The sequence below is a fragment of the Leptonotus elevatus genome, chromosome 18 (genome assembly GCF_054856555.1).
Source record: "Leptonotus elevatus isolate MCC_2025b chromosome 18, RoL_Lele_1.0, whole genome shotgun sequence".
Lineage (NCBI taxonomy): Eukaryota > Metazoa > Chordata > Actinopteri > Syngnathiformes > Syngnathidae > Leptonotus > Leptonotus elevatus.
This window is the reverse complement of record NC_141256.1, coordinates 9,023,948-9,036,822: the sequence shown is the minus strand read 5'-3', so window position 1 is coordinate 9,036,822 and position 12,875 is coordinate 9,023,948. Positions and strand designations below refer to the sequence as shown.

The following is a 12,875-nucleotide window of genomic DNA, read 5'->3' as shown; positions in this document are numbered from 1 at the left end:
CAGAGGTTTTGGTCTTCTCGGTCTCGACCTCCAGAGGTTTTGGTCTTGTCTCGGTTTCGACCTCCAGAGGTTCTGGTCTTGTCTCGGTCTCGACCTCCAAAAGTCTTGGTCTTCTCGGTCTCGACCTCCAGAGGTTTTGGTCTTGTCTGGGTTTCAACCTCCAAAAGTCTTGGTCTTGTCTCGGTCTCCACCTCCAAATGTCTTGGTCTTGATACTCTCTAGTCTCATTAATGTCTTGATCTTGGTTGGTGTGGTCTTGACTACCACACATAGACAATAAGCATGCACCAGACAAACTAGACCAATATACCAATATACATGAATGAATGAGACAAACATGTCTCACTTATCTCTGTCTCACTGGATTAAATGGCCATTTTTTTCTTCTCTCGTTAAAGATTCTTAGTAGCTACTAAATACTAAAAACTACTACAATTACTTTTCTGTCCTTCCTCTTATCATAATTGATCTGAAGTCATTTCACACTCATAGAAAATATTCGAATTTGAAGCAGCTCCCAATTGTTGTTTTTTTTTTGCTCATATATTATTTGTAAGATGTTGTGTACCCAGAGCTTCCGTATTTGCACTCATGCAATCCTGCAAAAAATCCATCCATCATTTTCCTGCTTATCCTCACTGTGCTCACATTGTGTGAGCTAGAGTCTATTCCAGCTGACTTTTGGGCAAGAGGCAGTGTACAGTATACACCCATGACTGGTCGTCAAATCTAACCATTGTTAAGTTTAATACAGTATTTGAGCAAATGAATTTCTGTCTCATGTTGAACAATAAAAATGCAGCAAAAACAACAACAAAAAAAGAGAGGATATATTTGCTAAGTCTGTTAAATATATCTCTAAGGTCTTGTCGCCATGCCAATGCATGAGTCGGCCAATTTCGACATTCTGTTTGATTTGGCAAGATATTATTGGCCGATGTATTCTTGGCAAAAGCATTTGCAAACACAATTGCTCTATGTCTTCAAAACTGCACGACAATTGTTCAGATGAAGAGTTTCCAATAGAGCTGCTTGACTAATCACGGAGGAACTTGTTCATCAATATTTCGTCTTAGCGCTAAAGCCCAGCTAAGACCCTTGTTCGGATTCAGCGGCACCACTGTCAAGTTTTCCATCAGTTCCGACTTCCATCTCAAATTGGCTATTTGAGCAAGTCGCTACATTCCTTTCTTTCACAGGCTTGTCACCTTCTGTGTCACAGCAGGAGGCCCAAGGTGTCTCATATCCGTCCCACGTCTGTCCATGCTCAGTACCGTTAGCTAAAAAAAAAAAAGAGATAGCAGTGTGTGCGTACGTGGACAACAAAGTTGTACGCGTACGACAGTTTTTGCCCTGCGAGACCATGTCCTGGTGTGTCAGAGCGTCAGCGTGAGCTAGCGAGACATGCTACGTCAGGCTGAAGTAAAACTGCAGGGAGATAAAAGGAGCAGGAAGAAGCTTAAAAGCCCGCCACCGCTGCAGGTGTGCGGCTGTGTGGGAACGATAGAACGCTTGTGTCGTTCATCGGCTTGCCGCTCACGACTGCGGTTAATTATTCACCGGGGGTTGTGCTGCAGAGATGAACTGAGTGGCTCTGGGATAAAGCCACTGAAGGAGGAAGATGGAATTATAAAACCTAATGATGGAACTCTGGCGGAATTGTAATTCCTTTAAATTGATTTTGAAGAGGTTCCCCGACCTAACTAACATGGACAGACATTGAGAAAGGGAGAGAGAAAAAGCCCATGTTTCTTTTCACGCTGACACTCGACTTATCATTCGACAGTTTTACGTCTTTCCCTTTGTTGAAATCACTTCTTGTTAACATCAATTTCACAACCTCCTTTCCGGTTCAGATCTCACAAGGAATTGAATTATCTAACAAACGGTCCCAAACATACTGAAGGACAGGAAGGATCTATTCTGAATTCAAAGAATAACAACCCCTAAATAAAAACCTCTACAGAGACTCACATAGCAATGTGACCTGATAATAACTGCAAATCACCTGAAATTAAAGAGAAGTATCTCTTTCATTGCCATGGCAACCCCTGATAACCTACTTTAGTGGGCTATAATATTGCCTGGAAAGCTCTCGTGTTGTTACCCTGGTGTCACTACGGACTGGGCTGTATGTAGTACTGGTAGTAGTTTTAGTGCCACACAGTAAAAGGAATGGCTACGTCAGCAAATTCTAATGACATTGCATCACTTTACAACAAGAAGGTAGTGTTTTCAGTCCATTGTGGTCATCAGGGGGATAACTAAAAAAAAAATTTTGTTTAACCATTTCCAGTAGAGATGAGCAAACTAATCAGTTGATTGTGAAAAATTAATTGCTGATTGTTTTGAAGACATTGAGGCAAAACGGAATGGCTAGCAATGGGGAAATCAACAAATAAAGATTTTGTGGAGAGTAAAATGAGACACAACTCGCCTTTGTTTGCTCATCTCATTATTTAGCAGCTGCCTCGACACTACTGCTCTGAGAAGGCACGGTAGGTCCGTTTGTTGTCTCTTTAGCATTCTGATGTTATCACGTCGGGGTCACCAATATTTCATTTCCTTATCAATTTGTAAATTTGCTGACTATCAATAATAAAATTAAATTAACAGTGATTTTTTTTTTTGACACAAACGTCATACTGTTTCAAGATATTCACACACTGGGCAGGTCTAAACATTCATGGACGTTTCTCGTTTGAAAACTGGAAATTGAAAACCGGAAAACAAGCCGTTACATGATCTTCTATTACGCATTTATTTATGACAAGTCAGGAAACAAAATATTATCCCTTATTTGTTCCCCTTGAGCTAAACGTTGCTTTTTCAGAAAGACCTTCTTCTTCTACTGTTGAAAAAAGTCTTCCGCGGGCAGAGGTGGCCAATGCATGTCCAGAAAGTTAAAACCATGCCGTTTGGCTTTAGCCCCGGGTGCTAGCTAGCTCTCAAGGTGCTCGTTTATCTATACTAGCTAGCTAGCTAGCATCAGTGGCTAAAGCCAAGCTGTGGCAGGGTTTTTACTTTCTGGACCGAGATTTGCCACCTCCGCGGGTTTCTCCACCAGTGTATTACTAGAATTTTGTTTGTGGAGTCTTCTTACCATCTAAAAGACCTGCAAAAATCAATCAATTGGACATCCATTTCCCCATAGTTTTTGAGGAATTAGGAACCCTTTCAAAATATGTGAATCCACCAGTTATTTTTGTTTCATCGGAGCGCTACAAAAAAAAGTTAAATACATTTTCAAAAAGGCCATTTTTCAGCTAGAGTGATCCCACTGCTTAATGTGCAAATCCCCATAGCAACCCACTTGACTAACATGGTGGACATGTTCTGCTTAGAACACTATATTCATCCCGGAGGATGAATTAAATTTTCAATCCACTCTTTAATTGCTATTGCATGCAATCCAACACAAAGAACTCATTCCCACTGAGGATAGAAAGCATGAAGTCAAGGGGAAATTGTCAGTGTGCCTTGCTCAAGGGTGACAGACAAGCGGACCCAATTTCAACCCAAAGCAATGTCCTGGTAGACGGCAGCTATGCATTATGGATACTATCCTAACTACAGTAAACCCCAACGACAGTATTCCAGGGGGACAAGGATTGAGCCCTGTGGGACTATTTGGAGCTTGGTTAGCCTTGAAGGCCTTCTCTGCTCCTTCTTCTTTTTAATTATGCGGTATCTCTTCCACTCGATCTCAATCCTGCCTCCTGCCTCGCATGTTGTGTTCATTGACCGCATACCATTTTATACCTCATTTTCAAATTAGAAAAGGTTGAGCCACTCATTTCAAGTTCATCCGGAGTAACCCGAAAACGTGTCCGTCTCCTACTAAATAGAGTCCATTACGCTTCATTCCATGTCATACTCGATTCTAATGAGAGCAGGCTCTGCATCCCGTGTCGCTTTATTCTCTCCTCCCTGTCTATCTATCTCTTGTCCTCTGTGACCACCACGCCTCCTTGGCATATGCCTGTTAGCCCGCTAAATGTGCAGCGGGCCGTGGAAAAGAGCAAAAGGCTCTGTGATTGGCAGAGATAAGGCCTCTAATTAGAGGCAGTGATTGGGAGTTGCACAGGGCGCTTCGCTGGTAGGCAGAGACAGACGTATTTAGGGCGCCCAATCCCGCCGCAATTAGACACACATCTGCTATCAACGATCAGTTCGGTGTCCTTACAACAGACGTTCTGACGCATGTCGCCTGTCAATGTCATTCATTGTCACGGTTTTTCTTGGCTTGTACAACCAGCTGACACGCCTGCTTATTGGTTGGGGAGATACCGCCGTGCAGATGCTAACGCGCACGTGCACCCCCCCCCCCCCACACACACACAGAGTAAGATAAATGCTGCCTTTATGCTGGGAAACAGAAAAATATATCAAATGCGTATATGCTGTATAGAATATACTCCAATAACTCTGTCACGGGTTCATCAAGCATGCAAAATGTGAAACAAGTACAGTGGAACCTCTAAGGTCGAACACAATCCCAACCACTCCTTAGTAGCGGTTAAGGGTGCAACTCAAATCGGTTTGTTCTGGAAAAATCGTTTTTGATTTAAAAGATGTGAGTGCATTGAACCAAAGAGAATCGACTTTGAAATATATCGAAATATGTATTGAATCGTCTTTTGTTGGAGAGATATATCTTCGAAGGTAATGACACTTTTACAGTACTGGCTAGTTCATTCAATTGTCTGTGAATGATAACAGCAAAGCCATTGCATCATAGTCTCTCAAACTGAGCCGTGCCATATAGAATTGAATCATAATCCTACTAAGTTGAAACAAATTGAATCGTTCTATTTTCAAATCGAACCATCCCTGAAATGTTTAGCACTCCACGTATCGAAAACTGTATCAAATCGTCTTTTGTGGAGAGATACACACCCTTATAGTAGCGGTGTAACAAAAACCAGTTTGAATCGTAAAATCGTTTTTTTGATTTAAAAGATGTGAACCAATCAAAACATTTTTAAATATGTTGAGATAAAAATTGAATAATCTTTTATTGTAGAGATATATCTTAGAAGGAAATGGCATAATTACTGTACTGACAAATACATTTAAATGTATGTCAAACAACAAAAGTCATTGCATCCTACCATCTCGTACTGAGCCGTACTATATCGAATTGAATCGTAATCCGTCAAACTGAATGGAATCGTTCCACTCCGTCCTTGAATCGTTTTGCAGCCCGTATTAAATCGTTTTTTTTTGTGGATATATACCCCTAATAAGTTTCAATGATTATTTAATATTTAGCGTCTGTATACTGTATTATTTAAGACTTTTAAAAACTCACCTCTGTATAGTTAGTTTTTTTTTCGTCATGTAGGTTTTTATATTTTTGTATACTATATTATATATAAAATATAACATCATTAAAATGGTATATTAGTATGAAAGTATATTTAGTGTAAAAAAGCAAGACTCTGTTGATCTCATCGTCTTTATTTATAAAATTTGGGCCATCGGGCCACCATTGCTGCTGTGGTTTAGTACGCGCTCATGACTTTGGTTGGTTCTCATGTAATGTTATATCGATTGTAACTTTGGAACAAATTTTGACTCTGAAGGTTCCACTGTACTCCGCTTTTATTACGTTTGCCTCATATAAATATATGCATGATTAGAGTCCGAACCCGTAACAGGCATCGGCATACATTTGTTTAATTTATGAGATAAATGCACATGTGATAATGTTGTCCTGTTGTTTATGCAGACAATTAACATATTCACCGCAGGCAAGACAGGCGGTACGAGCACCCTGCAGAGATTTTACAGCCGGGGTGAAATGTCACATCATCTAAGCGCCAAGTTTTATTACTCTAATCTACTCTGCTGACACAGACGCATGTTGGAAATGGAATAATAGCACGTAGCACTACATCAGGAAGCTCTTTGCTGCAGGGGGTTGCCGTTCCATGCGTGCATTTTATGAGCTGATACTTCAACGGCCCAATTTAAGATACGGTGGAGCCATCATTTAGATCATCAACACTCTACAAGTAAAAGGCTGGAGAGATTTTGGCCATGATGTATTAACCGGAGCCGTACAACTTCTGCTATCTGCTCGAGTCTTAAATCTGGAAGTCGAGCATTTGGCAAAGGGGGCGGCACTGCTGCGGAAGTCCACGTAGACTTTTTGACAGTCGCACTAAAGAAGGCTTCAGTGTGGAGACGCAGGGGAGTGCTTGCACGTTGCCTTTAAGCAAAGACATTGCTCAACAGAGACAGCCACCGACAGGGACATTTTGTCTGGCAGGCGCAATCCATATCCGCGAAACAGGCTAAATGCTGCTTCTCCAAGGTGGCATATTAATTGTAACCCCACTCTATAATATTACACTCATTTTTCTGTGATGAAGTGGGCATCTTTTTTCTTCAGGGAAATTAACCATCAATGTATTGGTTAATTGTTTGTTTTTTAGCCTGCACTAACCATAATCAATTCCTAGCAGGTAAATAAACACACAAAGAAATGTGATCGCAATTATTGAACGTATAAAATTCAGCAGAACATCTGCGCCAGATGACCGGCGTCATAAATGCGCTCCAAGCGTGAATTTAGATAGACGCAACCACCTCAGACGCTACACTAACACTTTATGAAAAATTAATGACGGTTAATGTAACTGCAGCAACACAAGTACATCACCCGCAAATACTCGTTTACAGCACTGCTAGAGCTGCATATATGTAAACAACGTTGTACTAGAGCTTTTAAAAGTAATCGATTACAACTATTTTAACTTACTTGCTCCCAAAAACGTGTAAAAACATTATATTTTAAATATTGCCATGGCCCCCAAAAACATATTTATACGTTTTTATGTTTTTGTTTTTTAAATACTAGGGCATACTGAAGGCTTTGATGCAGTCTCTAACCTGAAGAGGACGCTTAAAGCAATGGTGTCATTACAAAAAACGGCCAGCAGGTGCCAGCAGAGTATAAGAGATCAACCTGGGCCATGCTGCAAAAAAAGCCCTTTTCCCCAGTGTTTTAAACAGATTTGTGAATAATGATGAAACTTAGCTATATTCTAACGCAAATTTCTATAAAACCAAACAAGATAGAAATATACTTTTTTTCCTGATAAAAGAAGAGACTCTAATCTTTCTTTCGGTGTGTTCCATGTTTTTATAGCAATAGAACACAATATTCTGTGGACCTTGCAAAATCTGTCAAAAGCCAGTAAAACAGCCGGGAGCGAAGGGGGTTGCTTCAGTGGAAATGGCTGGGAGTGAATGAGTTAATAATCGAGTAATCGTTTGGAGCCATTGTTCAACTTAAAATTGTCCAAATGCTCTGATTTCAGCCTCTCAGAAGTAATTATCTATTCACTGATTATTATTTTTTTGCCCTTCGTGAAAGCAGGCTGGTTGTCTTTTGTGTTTAATCAGAATAAGACATTTGCAAACATCTCTTTTTACTTTGGGAAGCAAAGCCCAAACCGGTAAAATAATAAATTTTGAAAAAGTTGGTGAGCACAGCATCAATCCCAGAGTTTCAACATATATCCATTCATGTGCTGTACGTACATTGATTTTCGTTCAAATGTGTATATTTTCCGATTTTGATCACTTGCTATCTCGCTATGTAAACGAGAAAAGTGTGAGCTCGGCCTTCAACACATGACCCTGAGGGAGATGTGTACCGCGATCGTCCGGCATAATAGGGAGCGGTGGAAAAGATTGTTGGATGTGAGGATGGCTCAGCCGTATCCCCTTAGCGCGGGTCAAACAGCCTCAGCCAGATAGGGAAAAAAGCGGGGCAGCTGAGATGTGGAGGGAGGACTGAGAGCAAGGGAAGGGAAATGGAAGCAGGAGGAAGAAGAAGCAAAATATGTACTCAAATCATTGCCGCATTGATTTCTATTGCCCAGTACCGCTCTCTCAAGATGGCACAGCAAATGGATGCAATGCAGCACAATGACTGAGGTAAAAAATAATAAAAAATAAAATAAAAACAATAACTGATCACCAATCCGATCAGTAGATTGGATAGACCAATCCATCCAATCTATTTAAAAAAAAAATATTATTACTATATTATTTACTAGCTTTGCCACCAATAGCCAAAATCTGCATATAATTGTCATCCAAATGCATTGGGGGGGGGGGGGGGGTAATTAACCATTAACTCATTCACTGCCAGCCTAGTTCAAATTAATTTTTGACGTCTATAGTCGTCAATGGCACTAAATGAGTTTAAAAAAATCCATAAAAATGCTGATAAAAATTCAATATGAGCAAAATGATTTAAATATATTGGGAGAAAAATGTTGGTGGATCTGACTGTTTATGCTGTGAAACCTTGTCTTATTAACGATAACAGCACAGAACGTCCCTCGAGTGAACGAGATTGGATTTGATTTGTCTTATTTTGCGGAGCCGATCAATGTATTCATTGATTGATCGGCAAATTATGACATTACAACCATCACGATTTTGCATAAAAATGCAAAATACAGTATCTGCTGATCCGATCTAGCCAATCAGAGTTGTGTAATGTCTAGCATAATTGTTTTTACAAACAATAACGTACCAAGACGGTATCCGTGCCGATACCAGCTCTATTACAAGGTATCGTACTTGCGGCGGTCAACCACTTGTGGCTGTTTTCTGAACAGGAACTAGAAATTAGAAGAATAGAAACTTGATAAATGAATTGAAAAATTTGATATTGGGATATAAAAGTCTTTCTTAAAAAATATCTGTCATTGTTTTTGGGTGGGAAATTTAGGTACTTGTGGTATCGGTATTCGGTATTGTATCGGTTACCAATCAATTGTTGAGTACTTGTACTGGTATTCGTCTTTAAAAAAAAAGTAGTATCGAGCGTCCCCCCACTATTAATAATGTTTTTTTTCATCCATCCAGTTGTATGACAATTAAGAATGTTAAAATGCTGTATAACACAAAAATAAGAATGTTTAAATGTTTCCAAATCTAACGTCAACCGCCTTATTGCGCTTTAAAATCACTTAGATGTAACGATTATAAAAGTAGATTTTTTTCTATTTATCTTCATTCAAACGCAAAAACGTGTAAATACATTTTTAAATACTTTGCCCTTCACTCCCAAAAACGTAATTATACACTTTTTGTTTTTGTTTTTTTATGCAAGAGCATACAGAAAGAAGGCTTTGATGCAGCATCTGACATGAAGTGGTGGCTTAAAGCAATCGTAGTTATTTTTAAAAAAAAATGGCCAGCAGGTGGCAGCAGAGTATAAGAGATCAGCCAGGGCCTTGTTGCAGAAAAGGTCATTTCCTCAGTGTTTTGAACAGGAATGTAAGTAATGATGAAACGTAGTTATATTCTTTTTTTCCTGATGAAAGATTAGACTTCAATCTTTCTTTCGGTAGGTTCCATGTTTTTATAGCAATAGAACACAATATTCTGTGGACCTTGCAAAATCAGTCAAAAACCAGTAAAACAGCCCAGAGCGAAGGGGGTTGCTTCAGTAAAAATGGCTGGGCGTGAATGAGATCAAATGTGATGGGGTGAAAAGAAAAAGTATACCTGAAGAGTTTTCTTGCAATCGGAGAAGAAAGTAAGACCATTTGGGGGTGGGGCGTGGGGGGGTTAATTTGTGATTTTCTATACGCCGACTGATTGCGTGCCTGATTGCAATGTCCAAATTGACATGGTGACACATGCATAAGTCATATTTATACTCAGACGGTCCTTTAGTGCGTTCAAACTGCACAATGGGAAAATGCGAATAGCTGTTTCTTACGATTCGAAAGCCTGCATGTTTCGTCGTTTGCGGGCAACTTTAAGCCTCCTGTCCGTGACGTTCCTCGGCTCCTGTCAGGACGCATTTTATGTTTCCATCTTTTTTTGCCCGTGCTTGTGTTATTAAAGCATCGCTTAAGGGATGCCGAGGCACTGAAGTCTCATGGAATCCGCGTGACAGAGTGAAGGCTCGCTATTTATGAATGGCCTTTAACTGGAAGGGAGCGATGCAAAGCAAGCAATTCCACATTAGCATATGTGCGTGCGTGTGCGTGTTTGTTTGATGAAAGGGAGCTGGTGAGGGATAGCAGCGGAGGCAGAGAATTATTTATGACCGCGGTGCACTATAATTAGCCAAAACTAAATTGCGTGTCAACATGGACGGCAGTTAAGTCCGGCCCTGCTTCTGTCAAATGATATTACAAATGCGAGGGGGGGGGGGGGTACTATGGCAGAAACTAACCATGCTGGTCCAGGGAAAATAAAATAGGATCGCCCAATGGGAGGCCATGTCCTGAATTATTTTAGACCTAATTGAGTGAAACCAAAGCATAAATAAACTCATGGCGGCATTAGGGAATAGAACTCATTATCAACACTGCTTTTCATACATTTCCAATCCATTATATGCATATGAGGCACTGCATTCACCCCCCAACAAAAAAAATAGGTTAAAGAGAAGAAATGAAAAATATAGAAAATATATCTTAAAATTAATATATCAGTTTCCTATGCACATTAACAGAACCTTTCTTTTTTGAAAAATAAAATATGTTGTTGTTTTTTTCAAATTCAAGACAGGCAATTTTGTTTTAATCATCAAACGTCACACAAGGAAATAAAATAAAACAATAAACAATATGCAACCAATATGAACAAATAAGTCTGTATTATTCACACATTATTTTGTTTGTTTTGCCTGATTTACTTGTGTGAAGCTTGTTTATTTAAAAAAAAATATATATATATATATATATTGAAGGTTTATAATAATAGCCACAAGTGTAAGCTTTGAAATGTTTTGGGAATTTTGTTTGCTCCATGGGCTAAAATATCAAATATTTAGTAGGCGTTGACAATATTGCTGGACTTCCAAGAAAACTTCAGGTTTTCGGGGATGATTCTAAAGTCACATTTTAGAGACATGTTTTTCCAGGCGCTTCCAGGCCTTAAAAATGGTGCCTACAGTCCTGAATGTTTGTGTGTTTCCAATTTAAAAGGGACCCATCTGCTTGCGGAGCCTTTGTGGGACTATTGACACCAAAGTTGTTATTAGTTAATACACTGTCTGATAGATCTTACTCAAGATTGCAATATGACAACCTGGTGAATTGAATGCGCTATTATAGAGGTGCTGGATGTACGCCAATGACCCACCTGTGTAGCAAATTAGCACATTAATTACTTTCAAACGGGTAAGCTACTGTGTGAAGTAATTCCATGAAGAGACACGTGTGACAGAATGATCATTTAGTGTGAGAAGTGCGCTGAGTGAAATAGACAAGACTTCATTGTTACTAAATAACATAACTAAAATATTTGTTTATAAAGCAAATATACACATCCGTGTCTATAGGCAACAGGCTACTACCTTCATGGAATTATATTCCTATTCATACTGACTGGGGGAAAAAATTGTCATATGAATATCAGACAAGCACATATTATAAAAGACATTTACGGGAAAATCTGCAATATTTCCTGTGGTTTGGGAATTTTCTTCAGCTATATTCTTGCGCACAGCGGATGAATAGGCTTATGCCCTTGCAGAGGTCTGCCCTTTGAGCTGTTGTGACAGATTGATTGGCTGCAAGCCCAAGTCAAGGCACCAGAACCCTTTTTGAGGTGTGAGAGGATGAACACACATTTTTCGCTCCAAAATGCCAATTTCCACTGTCGACTTTTCTTTTTACAGGCTGCAAAAGCCTGGAGTATTTTATTTCCTGACGCACAATGCAGGTGGTGAAACGTACTCAAATGTGACTGGCAGCAGTGTACATCGTCTCACCCACACTGAAGGAGTTTGCAAGCCAATATTTTGAGCTCAAAAACAAGAAAGAGAAATCATGAGTATGAGTAGTTGAAGGCCAATAACTAAAGCCATCCATACATGTTCTTCCATTTATCTGGGGACTTCCCTCTTCCCGACCAATTCTACCCGCCATTACGAGGGGATCCCGTTGAGTACCCAGACCAGCCAGGAAACATCCTGGGGCCTCCTCCTTGTGAGACTTGCTTAAACATACATACAGAATCTGGGAGGCATCAAAACCAGATGCTCTCGATGCGGAGGATCAACGGCTCAACTCTTAGCCCTTCTTGAATACCAAGCTTGGGTGGGAACGTCAATCGGCCAGTAAATTGAGATCCTTCTTCCTCATGACGGACCAGTAAGATCACTGCAGATGTGGCACCAATCCATCCGTCAATTTCCCTCAATCATGGCACTTGACCAAAACCAGGATCCTACTGAGGACAGTGACCTTAGATCTGGAGTTGCTAATTCTCATCCGAACCACTTCAGACTCTGCTGTGAACAGTCGCATCAAGGGTCGAAGATACAGTATCAGCTTGATGAAGCCAATGGAACCGGACCTCTTTAAAATCTCGACTGTACCTAGGAATTATGTACATAAAAACAGCCTTGGCAGAGTCCAACCCTCACTGGAAACAACTTTTGACTTGGTGCAAACACTGTGGATCAAACCCAGACACCTATCGTACAGGAACTGAACAGCCCGTATTATAGGGCCCACAGGACACCCTGATGGACACAACCGATTGATTGCCTTCTTCAAGTTCACAAAACACAGGTAGACTGATTAGGTCCAGTAAGACCCAGGTAAGGGTGTAGAACTGATCCTCTGCTCTAGGGCCAGGACAAAAAAACACACTGCTCTTCCTGAATCAGATTTTCGACTGATCCTCCTCTCCAAAACCTTCTTAGGGAGACTGAAGTGTGTTCCAGCTACAGGCACAGTAACTAAAAGATCATGTCTCGCAGTCACGTTTTGTACTATACAATGACAATCAGCTATCCATCATGGAAAAGCCCAACCACCCATTCCCCAGTACGCTGTTTTGCCAGAAAGGCACATTCAATGGCGGGCTGATTTCTC

At 40.3% G+C, this 12,875-nt stretch overlaps 2 protein-coding genes across 7 annotated transcripts in view; one reads left to right on the top strand and one right to left on the bottom strand.

The window, feature by feature from the left end:
- The window catches only part of LOC147158491 (uncharacterized), a 54,938-nt gene that overhangs the window by 19,043 nt on the left and 23,020 nt on the right, over positions 1–12,875 (bottom strand). For 2 of the 6 annotated variants that reach the window (XR_015090925.1, XM_086061522.1), the window contains exon 5: positions 1,209–1,280. The exons of the other annotated variants lie outside the window; for them this stretch is intronic. Coding sequence is in view for 1 of the 2 variants with exons in the window: in XM_086061522.1 (XP_085917648.1) it covers positions 1,209–1,280 (72 nt within the window). In the remaining variant the exon portion in view is untranslated. The remainder of the gene's footprint in view (positions 1–1,208; positions 1,281–12,875) is intronic. 6 annotated transcript variants of the gene reach the window in all.
- Positions 1–12,875, top strand: part of tmem121ab (transmembrane protein 121Ab) — a 46,276-nt gene that overhangs the window by 17,450 nt on the left and 15,951 nt on the right. The gene's annotated exons all lie outside the window — the stretch shown is intronic.